At 36.9% G+C, this 18,413-nt stretch overlaps 3 protein-coding genes across 4 annotated transcripts; all 3 read right to left on the bottom strand.

Moving 5' to 3' along the window:
- Positions 1-352: 352 nt before the first annotated feature.
- Positions 353-10,414, bottom strand: LOC134819480 (coagulation factor IX-like). Of its 2 annotated transcripts, XM_063829430.1 has the most exons (11): positions 9,891-10,414; positions 9,527-9,682; positions 6,051-6,155; positions 5,214-5,328; positions 3,920-4,022; positions 3,676-3,793; positions 3,419-3,520; positions 2,826-2,957; positions 2,381-2,504; positions 1,028-1,159; positions 353-762 (listed from the first exon to the last, which is right to left on the bottom strand). In XM_063829430.1, exons 1-11 carry the CDS (start codon positions 10,173-10,175, stop codon positions 593-595), a joined length of 1,542 nt encoding a protein of 513 aa, XP_063685500.1. In that variant the 5' UTR covers positions 10,176-10,414; the 3' UTR covers positions 353-592. The 2 variants fall into 2 exon arrangements, with proteins under 2 accessions (XP_063685500.1, XP_063685501.1); XM_063829431.1 differs by lacking the exon at positions 3,419-3,520 and having other exon boundaries at positions 457-762; positions 9,891-10,220.
- A 609-nt stretch (positions 10,415-11,023) lies between these two features.
- On the bottom strand, positions 11,024-14,305 carry LOC134819253 (uncharacterized). Its single transcript, XM_063829079.1, has 5 exons — positions 14,203-14,305; positions 13,751-13,937; positions 13,311-13,496; positions 12,465-12,521; positions 11,024-11,380 (listed from the first exon to the last, which is right to left on the bottom strand). The coding sequence occupies exons 1-5, from the start codon at positions 14,212-14,214 to the stop codon at positions 11,352-11,354; spliced, it is 471 nt and encodes a 156-aa protein (XP_063685149.1). The 5' UTR covers positions 14,215-14,305; the 3' UTR covers positions 11,024-11,351.
- An 828-nt stretch (positions 14,306-15,133) lies between these two features.
- On the bottom strand, positions 15,134-17,209 carry LOC134819254 (uncharacterized). Its single transcript, XM_063829080.1, has 5 exons — positions 17,100-17,209; positions 16,375-16,561; positions 15,949-16,134; positions 15,728-15,784; positions 15,134-15,552 (listed from the first exon to the last, which is right to left on the bottom strand). The coding sequence occupies exons 1-5, from the start codon at positions 17,109-17,111 to the stop codon at positions 15,524-15,526; spliced, it is 471 nt and encodes a 156-aa protein (XP_063685150.1). The 5' UTR covers positions 17,112-17,209; the 3' UTR covers positions 15,134-15,523.
- Positions 17,210-18,413: the final 1,204 nt, after the last annotated feature.

Here is an 18,413-nt window from a genome sequence, read left to right as displayed (position 1 = left end):
GTCACATAGGGTCACATAAAGTGTTCGAACGAAAATATATCACAATTAAAATCCAAAGAATACCACGATTACTTTGTCACAGTCGGCACAGCTTATGAACATGATTTCTTGTTTTCTGTCTGCAGTATGTAGTTACTTAGTAACTTAGTAACTTAGTAACTTAGTAACTTAGTAACTTAGTAACTTAGTAACTGATTAATTTAGTAACTTAGTAACTGATTAATTTAGTAACTTAGTAACTTAGTAACTGATTAATTTAGTAACTTAGTAACTGATTAATTTAGTAACTCAGTAACTTAGTAACTTAGTAACTTAGTAACTTAGTAACTTAGTAACTTAGTAACTTAGTAACTTAGTAACTTAGTAACTTAGTAACTTAGTAACTTAGTAACTTAGTAACTTAGTAACTTAGTAACTTAGTAACTTAGTAACTTAGTAACTTAGTAACTTAGTAACTTAGTAACTTAGTAACTTAGTAACTTAGTAACTTAGTAACTCAGTAACTTAGTAACTTAGTAACTCAGTAACTTAGTAACTTAGTAACTTAGTAACTCATTAACTTAGTAACTTAGTAACTCAGTAACTTAGTAACTTAGTAACTCCAAACAATGACCAACAATCCCAGAGCAGCACCCATCAGGTGACAACTCCCAGAGGCCCCACAATACTGCTCATCACTCCAGTCAGCACAGTCCGCTATCTCACCGTCACATTGGTACTGCGGGTCGTAACACTCCCACTTGTTAGAGCAGGATATTAGGTCTGGGAAGAAAAGGGTACCGTTATAGAGTGGTTATTAAAGGGTACCGTTATAGAGTGGTTATTAAAGGGTACCGTTATAGAGTGGTTATTATGTCGTTACGAGTTTTAAAAACCACATCTTAATTGTGTACATGAAATGTTTATCAGGGTTCAGATAACATCAACTATAATGTCAACACAAGCAGTTGCAGCTGTTTGAACAGCTGTTTATATTTATGGATAAAACCTCTTTAGTTTTTAAGACGAGTTTTTTGTTTTGTCTTACCTCCGCATTTAAGTGGATCAGAGACTTTAGCGGGACCGGAGACTGAGGAGTAGAAGAATCTCACTAGTTTGTAGTTGAAGGAGTTGGTGGTTCTTATCAGTATTAGTAGTTTGTTAGAGTTCGAGGTGACACCTGAGTTTTAGAATTTTAGATTGTTATGAAATCGCAACAGATCAAATAAAAATACAGAAGCTGAAATAAATAGTGATTTATGAGGAAAAAGTGGTAATGACGCTTTCCCAGTACTATTGTAAATGCTATACAATAGTTTAATTCAATCTCACCTGTATTACTGCGCTACTGTTTGGGGTACTAAATCTTTAAATTCTATTCAGTCTTTATTCTCTGCTCAAAAGAAAGCTATTCGCGCCACTGATTCAGAATATCATAACTATTTTTACGACAAAGAAAAACGTAAACTACCATCTCACACAAAATCCATCTTCAACAAAATAGGAATTTTAGCTCTTCCTAATCTCATTGCTAAAAGCTGTCTAACTTTGATGCACAAGGTTTATATGGGAGTAGCACCATCGAGTATCTGTAGTATATTTGAAAAATCACCGCTTAGACAAACGGAAAGGAGAAATCCAAAGTATTTTGAAATTAAGTTCAACAGATTACGGATCACCGATTATAGCATCTCTAACGTAGGACCACGATTATATAACAACACGATAAACGAAATAAACAAAATCCTTCCCTTCAACGTACCTAAGCTACAAGATAAGTTTATTCATTCATACAAGGACAACATTGTACGTTACTTACAGGACAAACAAAAACTTGACCTAGAAAACCTTTCGTGGACGGACAAGAACTTTGTCCTTTACAACTTTTAAACAAAATATTAGCAAAATATAACAGCTGTAAGAATCCTAAACGTTAGTGCAGTCAAATAAATGAACTGCGATAATGCATTTGACAGTCAGACACTGCAATTTATTCTGCAACTTATTTTTCAATTTTCACTGCCACACTTAGGCTTATCTTGCCTACACATTTTTTAAAAACGAAATTCCTTGCGCACCGCGTACTAAAATTACTTGGATTTCTACCGCTTTGATAAATGACTACAAGAAGATGGGGAGTTAATATTGTTGATTTATATAATATAGATTATTTATTCTTTAGTGTAGATTAACTTTATTTTTATATATTTTACCAAGTGTGAAGGATCAACCATACGTTATTAATATTTTTGAAATATTTAACGATAAATTGATATAATAATAAATGATTGTAATATTTTTATTGAGGCACATGCCACCCCATCGCGGGTTTACTACTACAGTACCATATTTGAGTTAAAATCGAAGCATTTTTCTTGTGTTTGACAAAAGCTAAACTTACTAAGAGTTTGGTTTTCAGCCAGGTCACGATGTTGCTCGAGAAGGATTGGACTGTCGTATTGGTTACCGTCTCTAACGATAACATTACTAAAGTCTTGTGAAAGAATCAGTGTTGTGATCACTACCTGCAGGGTGGAATGTAACGTTATGCGAATACTGGGAACAGTTGGTTATATTACATATACTCATATAATTATCATACTCCTACTCTTGCTCGTAGCAGCATCTAGAGAGCAGATTTGACTGGTGAACGCGCGAGGCTTCTTATAAAGTTCTAATTAGGAACAATTATTGTGCATCACAACCTGTTCAGCTAGGCACGTGCCCATGGACTGCACAAACTGTAAATGAACCAAGTTTCTTACATAACCGTATTTATTTTAATAGTCTATTCCAACAGATTCAACGCTATTTTACATAATTTTCTATTGTTCAGCACAACTCACATTAACAAATCTACCAGATTGACAGGAGATATTGTAGACTTGGTACCTGAAAGTATCAGTCCCGCTTCTCCACGACAACCACTTTGTGGTGGTGTCAGCGTGCAACTCCACTCGGTACTGTTTGTATGACTCCTGAAGTTTTACAGTTACTCCTTCATCAAATTATTATTTACAATAAGTGTTTTTCATAAACTATCTTAGGTATCAAAATTGTTGTTCAGGTTGGTTACTGGTTAAATGGTATTGATATCCTACTGCCCAAACAAACCGTGTTATGGTCCAGTGGCGTAACGTTGCCTGTTGGCGCCTCCCCCCGCCGAAAATGCGCCCCCTTTTGGTGCCCCTCCCGAAAATTGAACAAATTGGGTGATTTTAGAGGATACGCCGGTAAAATCTTTTAAAAAGTGTGTTTCCAGAGCAAAACGCGCATTTTTGCTAGTACCTCAGTTAAGTTTCGTTACGCCACTGTTATGGTCATGGCAGTTAAAGCAGACTGATCAATTCTGATACTAAGTTGGAACTTGGTGGAATACGGTGATAATTCGCTAATCAAATCAAATCCACAATGAACAAATGAACAATTCACACCGTACCATGATGTTGAATATCCACTGATTGTAAAAGGCCACATCAGAGTTGATATCGTAATCGTAAGTTTCAACATTCTTCCCAACCCCCCAACTCACCAAACCGTACTGAAATTCCAGCTGGATTGAATTGGTCCATTGATTGAATAATTGATCAACAATTACCTGGGTGGAAATTATTTATCTTTTCGAATATAAAACTAATTATCCCATATATAACCATGCTCATAAATCCCCGTACAATAACTGCCCGGATCTCTTACCAGAGTGAAGTTGCCGTTACCATGGTCCCTGAAAACAGGTCCCCCACTGTCCCCTATAGCACTGTGAGATGTCATCTCGTCATCTCCTGTACACAACATCCCCGGTAATATGTAATACCTGATAGTTAATCAAGTGAGGAATTATCTATCACCATTATCAACTAGCAAAACTACTTAATGAGATCTTTTAGATCAAACAGATAATCTCAAAAGTTTTTTCGGTCAAGGTAGAACTTGTAATCACCCTTTTCGACGGTAGATCTGTTGACAGTATTTCTGATCAGGGACGGTGTAGTTAGCAAACTGGAGCACTGTTGCTATCAGTTCCGTCTCCTGCGTGCCCCATCCTGCAGTGAGATTACAGGTATAAACAGCTAGTATTCTATAAACAGTATTATATAGTGCCCCATCCTGCAGTGAGGTTACAGGTATTAACAGCTAGTATTCTATAAACAGTATTGTAGTTCCCCATCCTGCAGTGAGATTACAGGTATAAACAGCTAGTATTCTATAAACAGTATTATATAGTGCCCCATCCTGCAGTGAGGTTACAGGTATTAACAGCTAGTATTCTATAAACAGTATTATATAGTGCCCCATCCTGCAGTGAGATTACAGGTATTAACAGCTAGTATTCTATAAACAGTATTGTATAGTGCCCCATCCTGCAGTGAGATTACAGGTATTAACAGCTAGTATTCTATAAACAGTATTGTATAGTGCCCCATCCTGCAGTGAGATTACAGGTATAAACAGCTAGTATTCTATAAACAGTATTGTAGTGCCCCATCCTGCAGTGATATTACAGGTATTAACAGCTAGTATTCTATAAACAGTATTGTAGTGCCCCATCCTGCAGTGAGATTACAGGTATTAACAGCTAGTATTCTATAAACAGTTTTGTAGTGCCCCATCCTGCAGTGAGATTACAGGTATTAACAGCTAGTATTCTATAAACAGTATTATATAGTGCCCCATCCTGCAGTGAGGTTACAGGTATAAACAGCTAGTATTCTATAAACAGTATTATATAGTGCCCCATCCTGCAGTGAGATTACAGGTATTAACAGTTAGTATTCTATAAACAGTATTGTAGTGCCCCATCCTGCAGTGAGATTACAGGTATTAACAGCTAGTATTCTATAAACAGTATTGTAGTGCCCCATCCTGCAGTGAGATTACAGGTATTAACAGCTAGTATTCTATAAACAGTATTGTAGTGCCCCATCCTGCAGTGAGATTACAGGTATTAACAGCTAGTATTCTATAAACAGTATTGTATAGTGCTCTTCTTGGTTGTATCCAGATGTTTCAACGTTTATTGCACAAAGAGGGCCGCTGTAACCCGAACAAAGTGAAGGATTTAGCGATTCATTATAATATTCATCAATGATTACTGATGCTGATCGTTGTTGGACACGGGAAACATTCCAATGTTTCGTTTTGGTATAGCCCCCTTAGATAAGCTACCAAAGAAGTGCCAGGAGATTTACACATACCTGCAATAGTTACTGGAGAGCCAGGAGATTTACACATACCTGCAATAGTTACTTGAGTGCCAGCAGCTGGTTGAGAATCTGCTACACTGATTTTCTTTATGTTGGCAGAAGTTAGATCAAACCCGTCCTCTATGTACAACAGTGCTATGTCACTCTGGGTAATGTTATTGTCACCAGTGCTATGTCACTCTGGGTAACGTTATTGTCAGCTGTGGCGGGTTTCTCAATTGTATCAAAAGAGTAGGGGACCCTTTTTAATGGTTTTTAGTGAAATTGTTGCAGAATAAGCAGACAGTAATATTAATTGTAGCTGTTCATGACCAACTGCTGATCAATTCTCGTGAAGGCCATGAAGAGGAGTATGCTGATTAAGTAGAAGGTCAAAAGAAACAAACCGACCGCATTCATCATTAGTAACCCTTTCCATAAACGTTGCTATAGCACTCGGTATGAATATGTGAAAATAAAGAATATTTGGTGAAGGTTTGAACTTTGAAGTATATTTAACAGTAGATCAAGTTTTCCAGTGTTGACAGTCGTACACTGATTGGGCTTCACAATTCATATTTTATTCCAACATTACCTTTAAAGTTTCCACGCGTTTCAAAGATTTGCATTCTTTTCATGTTACTCTCTTTTTAGTTAGCAGATAGATTATACTGACGGTGCATGTGTATTGTGTAATTTGTATTGTGTAATGAGTATTGTGTAATGTCTCATCGTCTCCTTTAGTAATATGTCTTTCCTTACAATAACCACAGTGTAGTAATTTACTATTAGCTTCAAGTGGCGCTAATGATGACAGTACCACTGATGATTGAGATTGGTCGGTTTCCCTTTGACCCTGCACCCCTGGCTAAGTTTAGTATTTCGTACCTGGAGATACCACTGGTTGTAGTTTTCGTGGGTATAAACTTGGGTTACAGATTTCACAACTGTTGATGCTTCGTACAATCTTGTTGAAACGTCCCCCGCAATTATCTATTAAGTATAATAATGGTCAGTACTTGGCCAGCAATTTGAAATTTAGTTTTCAAATATTACAGACAGAAAATTTAGATATTATAAAAGGGAGAACTTTTACAAATAAAATACCACAGAAGCCTCAGTAAACTGTAAATTTTAAATTCCCTAACACGTCTGTAAATAAATCATATTTAAATTGTAAATAGATACCCTAAACCCTTTGTAGTCTGGAATAACCTAAACCCCAAATCATATATAGGACGAGAAACGCCATCTTAGGACGAGAAACGCCATCTTAGGCCGAGAGGAGAGTGAGGACTCCTCGGACTATATTATGACTACATTATAACTACACTATGACTAAATAATGACTACATTATGACTACATTATGACTACATTATGACTACATTATGACTACTTTATGACTACTTTATGACTACATTATGACTACTTTATGTCTACATTATGACTACTTTATGAAAACATTATGACTACTTTATGACTACTTTATGACTACTTTATGACTACATTATGACTACATTATGACTACCTTATGACTACTTTATGACTACTTTATGACTACATTATGACTTCGTTATGACTACACTATGACTACATTTTGACTACTTTATGACTACATTATGACTACATTATGACTACATTATGACTACATTATGACTAAATTATGACTACTTTATGACTACTTTATGACTACCTTATGACTACTTTATGACTTCATTATGACTACTTTATGACTACTTTATGACTACATTATGACTACTTTGTGACTACATTATACCTTAATTCCCAAAAATTTGGGCGACAAAAAATTTGAGCGGGCCTCTCGCCCAAATATTTTGCAGACCAAATTAATTGCATAAATCTTTTCCGTCTGCTAAATTTTTTGCTAACCAAACTTTTTGCATTTGGCCTGTGGCCCTGAAATCTATAGAAAGATGGCTTTTTTTAAATATCCAAGTGAAATAATATTTGAAATTTTAGTTTTCTAATCTGTCATTCATGGCTTGACCAAGTAAAAAGGCTTATATTTTAAATGAATAGAAATAACTGGAATAGCTAACAGCTACTAATAAAACAAATGGTTAGAGGTACGGATACCTCAAAGCTAAGCGTATGTGCCGCTTAGTTTGATAGATCATGATGTAAACCTTCTAATTTTCTTCCAAAGCTTTCGACCATCTGATGAGGCGTCATAATGATAATTGTATGTGAAAGGGGTATGATAAGATATGCTGAGTGTAAGTAGACTAAACTATCTGATTGAGAGACTAAATATCACTATTGTATAATGTATATCTATCATTTTGTACTGTGCCATCATCACTGTATTTTTTAGTAGTTACTGGGCAGATCGTCAATTTCATAATGTGAAACAACTCAGACTACCACCTACATGCTTAAAATTGAAAGCAAAATGACTGGAATAATAAGGAATAATAATGAACTACGGGTATTTGCCTCACAGAATGGCCAAAAAAAAGGAAGGTCTCTCAAAGTCACAAAACAAACTTTATTCCAGTTTTTATCTCATAAGAAGCTAAGTTGACACTCATATTTTTCTTCCCGGGGGTTCATTTAATCTCATAACCATTTTTTCTTTGAGAAAAATTGGCCGGAAAATCTTCCTCGAAAAAAACATGCCTCACAGAATGGCCAAATCTGAATTTCTATAATTTTGTTGATGGAGATACTTTTTAAATTTCTATCACCACACGTTCTTAGAAAACCTATTAAGGAATGGGGTAATAACCTAAAACTCACGAAAAAACTGAGCTGTGAAAAATTATTTCACAAAAAAGAAAAAATGCCTGACAAAATGGCAAAAAAAAAAGAAAACGAGAAAATTTTATTTTTCTAAAACCTTTGGCTCTTGTTTCAGGCATGCTGCTGGTATTAATATGCCTTGTTAACACCCCCATATAGGTGAAATTTCTTAGAACTGAATAAAAAGGGCATAATTTCCTACACCAAAAATGGCCATTTTGTGTGGCGTTGTTCATATTCCCTGATTTCATGATTTATAACCTTCATTCGGCTGTAAAAACACTCCATCTGGGGTGTTATTGTATAATAAATAGCTTGTGAATACTTTAGACTTATGGTTTCATTGAATAAAAGGAGTTTCAAATTTTGGCCATTTTGTGAGGCATATTTTGGCCATTTTGTGAGGCGTTTAGCCATTTTATTATTTTGTTTCTTCCTAAATTGAACAATGTTCGTTTTGTTTGATGAATACTATTCTTTAAACATCTTCTGTCATACTGGTGCCAGAAGTTCTCACCAAAATGCAAACTTAGTTCAAAAATTTGAAAACAAATTTTGTGAGGCATATTTTGGCCATTTTGTGAGGCGTGTAGCCATTTTAGCATTTTTTTCTTCCTATATTGAACAATGTTCGTTTTTTTTGATGAATACTATTCTTTGAACATCTTCTGTCATACTGGTGCCAGAAGTTCTCACCAAAATGTAAACTTAGTTCAAAAATTTGAAAACAAATTTTTTAGTGCTCAAAATTTCTACATAAACAGTCATATTTATGCCAGAAAATGTGGTCCTAGTTAATGATTTCACCACAGGAAGTGTTGCCAGAAGACTTTTGTTTCATATGGTATCCACAAAACCTACCAGTCTTTTATAAAAAATTAGTTACAAAAACATTTACAAATTTGGCCATTCTGTGAGGCTAGCCATTCTGTGAGGCATTTACCCGTAAGGCAAATATCTATCTAAAATTTTAGTGGAAAATCGTTCATTTTTCGAAGAATTTGTGCCCAAATTTTCGGTCGCCCAAATGAGTTCAAATTTTCTGCCCAAATTTTTCGGGCTCAAATAAATTGTGCTCAATATAATGGCACACAAATTTTTGGGAACTAAGGTAACTACATTATGACTACTTTATGACTACATTATGACTACTTTATGACTACTTTATGACTACTTTATGACTACATTATGACTAATTTATGACTACATTATGACTACATTATGACTACTTTATGACTACATTATGACTACATTATGACTACATTATGACAAATTATGATTACATTATGACTACTTTATGACTACTTTATGACTACCTTATGACTACTTTATGACTTCATTATGACTACTTTTTGACTAATTTATGACTACATTATGACTACTTTGTGACTACATTATGACTACGTTATGACTATATTATGACTATATCATGACTACTTTATGACTACATTATGACTACTTTATGACTACATTATGACTACATTATGACTACTTTATGACTACATTATGACTACTTTATGACTACTTGATGACTACATTATGACTACATTATGACTACATTATGTTATAACACCCTGCAACCCTTGACAAGTCTACTAACCTGGATATTAGGGCCGTGGATAGTAAAAGAGTGGTTAGTACCCTCATATTGAGCCTGGTCCAGGATGCAATGCGCTGCTGTTACTACCCAGTGCTCTGACAGGATAGACCCGCCACACATGTAACGGTAACCACTCTTGTAGGTGTAGATACGGACCTGCCAGTCGATTGTTCTCGTTATTTAGAGACACATTTTACACAGTCATCAAGGTTTAATACTAAATTTTGAAATGTGAGGAGGGAATCAAAACGCTGATTTCTACCGACTTAGAGGTGTAGAGGGTTCACCCGATTCACGATTTAGCTTTACCGAGAACTGAGTAAAAATCTTTCTTTTAAAATACTGTTGTCATAGTGATACTCACAATGAAAGGAATATGGCCGACTGTGGCCGGATCTCCGTTGTACACCCGCACCGAGGGGTAGTCCACATTCCTCGTTAAACTCTGATTCAGTGTCAGAGCAACTCTGTTCAATCTAATCTCTGGTTTGAGTCCTCTCAAATGGTCTGAAGAAGTGTTGAAGATGTTGTTGTGAACATCTTCAGAGTCACTGTGATGAACCAGCTCATGATTTGATGATGCCTGACTGCTTGAGATTCGGCCAAGTTTAGAAAATATGAGAAACAGTGCGAGGATCACCCATTTCATGGTATGTTAACAAGAGCACAAACTGAAATTTTAGAGTGTCTTATTTTTCATTGTTCCTCAATTTCAAGGTCACATTTCGTCTTCGATCCGTGTAATAATAAGAGTGTTCCAAAATCACCAGTATCTTAGTCAGACCTCCAAACAGTGAACTACTACTGAATCAACGGTACAACAACTATCAAATTAATCGAACTTATCGAAGAACAAAGCAACCAGTCTTGAGCAAGTATGATCGTCACAAGCTTATCTCATTTATCTCAGAGTTTAATATCTTCGCAGTATGTGACTCTAGCTTCGACCGATTGTTTTAACTTTAAATGCACGCAGTGCAGACAAATAAATTACAGCTTGCTACATGAAATATGTTCACACTTGGGGTTTGTGTAAGCATGACCATGTTCATGTTTATAGTTATATTATTTTATATTTATAATTTCTTGAGCTGTGCGATATTACACATCATAGTGGTGACGGCAACAAATGTTTTTAAACTACACTCTCGCACTTTATCCACACTTAATACAGGGTGGGCCAAAAGTCAGTACCCATACGTTGGCCTTAATAGCTCAGTCACTGATTGCCTAATTGAAATAATAACACGGCGGAGCTATTAAGGCCAACGTATGGGTATTGACTTTTGGCCCACCCAGTACTTTACTATGAAAAACCAGTGGAATTGTTTTACTGGCTGTGTTTTATTATTCTTTCTACTCAAATTTGTGTACCCTTAATAGTTAATCTAGAACGCAGCCATTTATTTACAGTGAAATCTCGTACTTTCCTAAATGAATTCGAAATACTACTTAACTCTTAAGTTAGTAAGTTTGCTGATCAATTGAAACAAACTATTCATAATATTATACGACAAGGATTATATTATATACAGCATATTACAAACATAGCACAAAAAACTGCTTGTCTCCATAAAATAGATCTTTATGAATGATGTCCCGATATCATATCAAATTCATACAAGATATTAAACCTAGTTGTTTGACACAACGTTGCAGTCACGTGTCAGTCACAAGCCTACAGCATGACATCACGTGGAAGTTGCGTGAGGTATCACGCAGTTGTTGCGTGAGGTATCACGCGTCAGTCCCTATGGTCGGCAATGCCCCGCATGTGATTTGCAGCTCATCTTCTTCTCCTCTTGATCTAAGTGTGTCTTTCTGTTTATTTGGCCAACATAATGTTCAGGAATTCTGAAATAAAATATGTTATTGACAATTATTTATAGAATCTAAGGGCGAAATAATTTGCGAAACCCTAAACAACACAACCAGCAAAGCCGCAACCTTTCTTCAGAACATTGCACCTCCTCAACCTGTCAATAATGCTTGACATCACCCCTCGTTCCGCAGCAAGAAACCTGCCAGCCACCGCAAAATACTTTTGCTGAATGTGTTAAAATAGCCGAGCTGCCGCCACATCTCTGGCTTGTGGAGGGAATACAATGAGCAGTATTGAGACAGGAAGCTGGCAATACAATTTGGAGCTTGTCAACACCCTCGCTCACTGCAGAGATGTTAGGTGTAGGCATGGTATGTGGAGCTTTCAACACCCTGCACAGCTCAGTGTGCACTTTTTGTTACCCGGCTGTCCAAGCTCGCAACCTTTCCTCGATATAACAAGATTCCGTATCGAGTGAAATGGTAAATAAAATATGTTGTCCGGGCGACACATTTATAACAAATATCTGACCAGTGTCCAACAAGGCAGTTCAATATTAAACCTGGAAGATTCTCCCTGAAGACCTGTTCAGCCGACAAATATTTGCACAATTATTGGACGACTGTCTAATAAGACCGTGCCTAGTAGTACCACGGCTCCCTCTACGGCATACTCAAACAGATCAGGAATAAAAAACAATATATGGGCATATCATGCATTTTTCAGGGAAGAATAATGGTCGACTACAAAAAAGTGAAGCGTGCACCATGTGTTTCAGAAAGTGACTACTTTAACCAGGGCGAAGCGTTAGCTGATTTAACCACGGAAGGGCACAGCCCCAGTGGGGCCAGGGGCGAAACACCGATGGGGTTTGCAGGCGGCGTCACCGGCCCCGGAAACTTAAGCTAATTATAGGAGCATTTTTGGGTATTCTAAGCACAAATACCGAATTGATGCTTGTACGCCCGTAAAAAAACTGTGGCTGCGCTCAGTTGGAACAATGGAACATGCACTTTTGATTTTTATGTAAAAGCATCAAACAAGATTTTAGTTGGGGTGGAGCGATGCCATCTCCAGCATTGCAGAACGTTTTAGTTTTATGTAAAAGTATCTTACCATCGTAATTGAGCATGCCATCTCCATCCAAATCAGCTTCTTTGATCATTGCAAGAACTGAAACGAGAATATTTAACGAGAGAAAGATATTTCAATAAGGAAATGTTAAAAAAGATGAAAATGCACGCCTCCACTAACCCCCGCCTCGTCCACCTCGTCCGCCTCCCCGCTTCTCAGTTTGCGTCAAACAAGGTCAAGACAATTATTACGGTGAGCACCATCATGAAGGGGACAGCATAGTAACAATGATGCTATCCGTTACCATGATAACCAGTAACAATGATGCTATCCGTTACCATGATAACCAGTGCAATTATTTTAGAAGTCACATTTGATAATCTTGGATCGCAAAATATTTTCACTACCAACTCCCACTTCAATAATTAGTACTTAAGTAATTGTGCTATCACTTTTCAATTAGACGAAAGGCATCATTCATTAATATAAATTGCTACTCGTCATTTAATGAGGCGTACATCATCGCAAGGGATGGTAAAACTGAAAATGTTTGCGCTTGGTTGTATCGTGTAATGTCACCATTGTATGCAAATAATGGTTACACCTTTCTCACTTACTGGTGTCATCGAAATAACGATTTTAACTTTTCATCAGGGTAACTTATTGGATATCGCCATCAGAACTGCGGCAACCATCACCAATTATGCCAATACCCGATTTTACTGACAATATCTAATCACAATGACAGGCTACAGGTCAAATGGATCCGATATGAGGCAACTACAATAAAAAAAAACCACTGGCACTGTGATGTTAAGTGACAATAATTGGTGATCGGTCTTACGCTTATAGTTATAGCAACTATTAAATGCAGTTTCAAAAACTTACTTTCATGATCGCTCATGTCTTCACCGATGTTGGTCATGACGTGTTTAAGTTCAGCGTTGTCAATAAATCCATCACCCCTCTTGTCGAAGATTTTGAAAGCTTTTTTGTACTCGAATTCTGGGTCAGCTTTCTCCATTTGACGGGACATAAGAGTACAGAACTCGGCGAAATCGATCTCACCGGAACCTGGGATTGACAGTGAAACCACCTCGTAAATTGATAATTGCTTTGCAGCGCAGATCGAGGAGCTTCTTTTAATTTAACAGCTCTCAAACCTCATTCGATATCTCTCAGCATAAGTTTATCATTTCGGCCGCTGACAGTCAATACTATCACTGTCAACATTTGAGAGAGACACTTTTGATTTAATTTGTATAACAGTATAATTGAAATCAATTGAAGGGCTGGGTTATAATACAGATTAAGCCAACAATAATTACCGTCACTGTCGACCTCAGAAATCATAATTCCGACTTCTTTCTCATCGATGTCCTGTCCCAAGGTCCTCATCACGCTGGCCAACTCGCCAGTGGAGACTGTTCCAGATGCATCCTCATCGAAAATATCGAAGGCATCCTTGAACTCACGGATTTGGTCCTCGTTTAAACCGAGTTGAGCTTTGAGAGTCTGGAAGATTGTTATTTCCAGTGCAGAAAATAGTAATAAAGAGATAAAGTAGTTAATTCGTTGAAAACCTACTATTGACTTTTAGTACTTGGTTTTAAATCGCACCTTTCATGTTAAAATTGAATAAAATGTCTTCACCGACTCTATTTTGAGGGCGCTTAATAACATTCATTCGAGCGCAATCCGGTTTGACGGTGATTTTTGGTAAAAATTTCACCTGAATTAAAGAATAGTTAAATAGTTTAAAGAATTGCAAGAAACTTACGGGATTCAGCATATTGGTACAATGTTTGGTGCGAACTAACAGAACAGCAAAATATATTCAATACTACCAAGACGGATGTTGAACTTAATGAAATGTTCCGTCAACGCTTTCTAAAATTTCCATCCAACCAGCGTTGATTCCAATGATCACGTGTGAGCTTCTAGCCCAGTGATAGTCTGACATTTCAACGCCTTATTTAATGTACATTCTACGTGTACAGCAAAGTTTTCCCAAATCACTGTATTTTTGCACGGTGGAACAGTTCAGGGACTGTTTCAGATTTACTTTTAAGACTGTCTGGTAGTGTCAAGTCGATCTTTAGAGATTAGCTTGTCCCGGGATACCCAGTTCAACACAACTACCGTGGAACGCACGTGTTAGTTTGCTGCAGTCACGTGTGGAATGGTATGCTGCACGTGGCACAAACCTCATTTGGAAGCTTTGCAAGTGCAGATATGTGACACGCAGCTTCCAACTTTAAGCTTAATTGTTTTAATTGGTCTGAATGGACACCTCAACAACTATTAGCGAATTGTTTTCATACGCTGATGTGGAGGTTCGCCATACTTTCTTCGAATGGTTTTATAAAATCAAAACGATTCTTGATGAGTATTGCGTGAAGATGAGCTAGTTTATTAATGAACGTAATGAAACGCATTTGTAGAAGTAAAGCCGGCCTGTCGTGTATCATTTGCTATGTCACATCTGCTAATTCTGAGAGTGCCACATGAGTATAGTGTGAGTTCAATGTTTAAGTAATCTACTAAATTACCGGAGATACACTTGATTTGTGCGGCAGACTTCCTGGTTCAAGGTTTGCATACTTACTTTAGAGCCTAGAGGTATGTGAGTTTAGTTGGTAGGCTTCTGAAGTTATTTTAGTGAGATTCCGCGTTCATGGGAGTTGTGTGTGAAAATCTTGACAGCTGAATTCCAGACAATAAATTATTGAATAATGGTAGACATAATGGTAGACATAATGGTAGACATAATGGTAGACATAATGATAGACTCTAATAACTTTGTACACCTCCCTCTATTTACATAAAATCTCGCATTAAAACCAATTATTCATAATCATAACATACATTGGATCCTATTACAAAATGTATAACCAAAACTGCCTGTGTCCGTATAATAAAAAATCGTCCAAAATTATCATATCTTTCACACGAGGATGGTAAACTTAACCGCTGTGACGACACGAGTGACGTCACGTGGTATTTGCGTGAGGTATCACGCGTTAGATGGTGTGATCGGCAGTGCCCCGGGTGCGGTATGAAGCTCTTCTTTTTCTTCCCTTGTGTGGTCGTCTCTCTGTTTATTTGGCCAACATAACCTCCAGGAATTCTGAGTGAAAAAATATAATAATAACTTAAACACTTATCATTGATATGAAACATTAATTAATATTCGAATAATAAAGTAAGAAAGTGTGTCAAACATTTTAACCAAATTGTAATAAACATGAACACTAATTCAAAGGCCATTATATTTCGTTATATTTTATTATTTTGTCACTTACCGTCGTAACTCAGTTTTCCGTCATTGTCAACATCAGCTTCCTTCATCATTTCAGCAACTGAGGGAGAGAAAATATTCATAAAATTGAAAACGTTTTTCTCTTATTCGAAAGTATTGATCCTTCGAAAAATAAACTGGTCTGTAAATTCCAAACACTTTATTTTATGGTATTTCTTGGTATGTTGGCAATATATCGCTTCAAATTCAGTCAAAGAAACTTACTTTCGCTGTCGCCCATGTCTTCACCAATGTTCGTCATGATATGTTTCAGTTCCGAGGGATCGATGAAACCGTCGTGTTTCTTGTCAAAGATAGCGAAAGCCTTTTTGTAGACCATCTCGGGGTCGGACTTCTCCATCTGACGGGCCATAAGTGTGCAGAACTCGGCGAAATCGATTTCTCCCGAACCTGGGGAGTTGGTAAATTAGTTAGGTAACGAAGTATTAACATTTATAATTCGACAGAACAGTTCACAATCCACATTTTTGCCATAAAATATGGATATAATGATAAAAATAACTCGACTTCTTTTTACCCCCCCCCCCCCCCCCCACCTCCACTCCGTAATCAGTTTTACACATAGCTCGCTGATTACGTAATATGTGAACGACCCCCAAATGGAAAAGATGAGATTAAATTAAAATTTACCATCACTGTCGACCTCAGAGATCATTACACCGACTTCTTTCTCGTCAATGTCCTGTCCCAAAGTCTTCATTACGCTGGCCAACTCTCCAGTGGAAACAGTTCCAGAGGTATCCTCATCAAAAATGTCGAAGGCAACCTTGAATTCACGGACTTGGTCCTCGTTCAAACCAAGTTGGGCTTTGAGGGTCTGTAAAAATGCAATATTAGGAAAGGAAAGCTTTACTAAATTAAAAGAACTGGTGTGAAGATCATTTGGTCAAGAAAATTATTTAACGTCACTATTTAATTAATCGAAGAAATTAGTATGCTAAAATAAAACCAGCCGGACTAGTATATGTTTTTTGTCTTGTATTATTTATAATACCACGAAGAAATAATTTTCACAGACTTTATGGCAAATCTCGCATATGGCCGCGAAAATTCAGCCTGTTAAAAAAACAGTCGAAAATTTTGAGTCAGATTATTTCTGCTGACAATTGAATTTTATTACGTTCATCCCACAATTCACAATAATATTAAATTTAATACGCTTTAATAGTGGAACTTGATTTTTATTTCATTCTTTTATTAAACTAGAGAAAATCAAGAATTTTAAAACATTTGAAGTCGACTTGCAGGAATAATTAAGCCTGCGACAAATTCGGTCCATGATAACTATTTCGAATAAGTTGATTAAGGAAATTAATCGATCTCAGTTAAAAGCTAGTAGAGGATGAGAAACTTACATCGGTCAGCATCTTGGTGGAGGAGCAAAGTTACAGGGCACTAAACAAAAAAATAAAATCTGCACTGCTAAGACGGATGTTGAACTTAATGAAATGTTTTGTGGACGGTTTTTGCAGTACCGGCGTTAGCTTCAACGGTCACGTGCACACAGCTGGTCCTATGAGAGGTCAGCATTTCAGCACCTGACTTAATACGATAATCCATTTTTCGTGTACACTGAACCCTTCCGCTCTGGTAGGGTGTTTTTGATAGAAAACAGCAGGCAACCGTTGAGTTTTGTGTGAACAGCTCACCTCAAATTTTAAATCAATCACCAGGTGGTCTTATCACGTGCTGTCAACGCACCGGCCGAATTGGTCACGTGACAGTTTCTTAAACCACGTGTCATTTGTTAAAATCACCTGACCTCGTGCACAAATTCCAATTTGCAGACCTCGTAGCAACTGCTCCTTCATAATATTTTGTATCATTAAAAGCAGAAATTGCGGAACTTATCAAAGTGGTGCTCCATTTAGTTTTAGAAGAATTTGGTATTTTGGCAGAGTCTACAAACAATAAGCATTAATTATCAGCGACAAATTCAATCATAACGGCCCCGAGTTTATTTATTTTCGTTGCTATTTTGGGTACCAGTTGCTCAGTTGCTGGTACCCAGCCTTCAGACGAAGACAGCCTGCTCTATATCACGGACATTTCTGTCAACAGCTTATTCAATCAGTGAAAAGCTTTATGGCCGCTTCGATAGCGACCGTCTGTTTGCCGAAATAACGTTTAACCAATGACTTTGCATTCTGCCCACAATGCAAAAGGCAAACACCAATGAGTCCGAGTTAGTGCATTTATAGTTGTTAAATATTTTTGGATTTCTATATGTTGAAACACAATTATTTTATAGCTTTCTTAATTATTTTACACAATTGTCGGCTAGAACTCAGGCACTGCAAAATGTAAAAGCTTAAAAAGTGGCAGTGACAATGTAGACAAAACGTATAGATGGTAGTGTTTAGTAAAATGAGACCTAAGTTAGGTGCAGCGCGTCCACAAAATAATAGCCATTATGAAATACAGAATTTACAAAGTTTGAACAATTCTGCAGAATCAACTGTATAAAACTGGAAAAATTCTAGGAACTCAACAACGATACTATCAATGAAGTTAAAACAGTTCTGTTGAATTTAACAGTATACGTTGACAGTATGGGTCAAACATCCCGACTCTCGCGGACGTGACCGCTTATGTTCCTACTAACCCTAAGATGTGTTAGTAATGTTGTGCTATAGATCTGCATAATGATGGGGAGGCAAATCATATTT

This window comes from Bolinopsis microptera, chromosome 8 (assembly GCF_026151205.1).
Source record: "Bolinopsis microptera isolate Bmic1 chromosome 8, MBARI_Bmic_1.0, whole genome shotgun sequence".
NCBI lineage: Eukaryota > Metazoa > Ctenophora > Tentaculata > Lobata > Bolinopsidae > Bolinopsis > Bolinopsis microptera.
The sequence above is the reverse complement of the archived record's forward strand: the minus strand, read 5'-3'. Positions and strand labels throughout refer to the sequence as shown.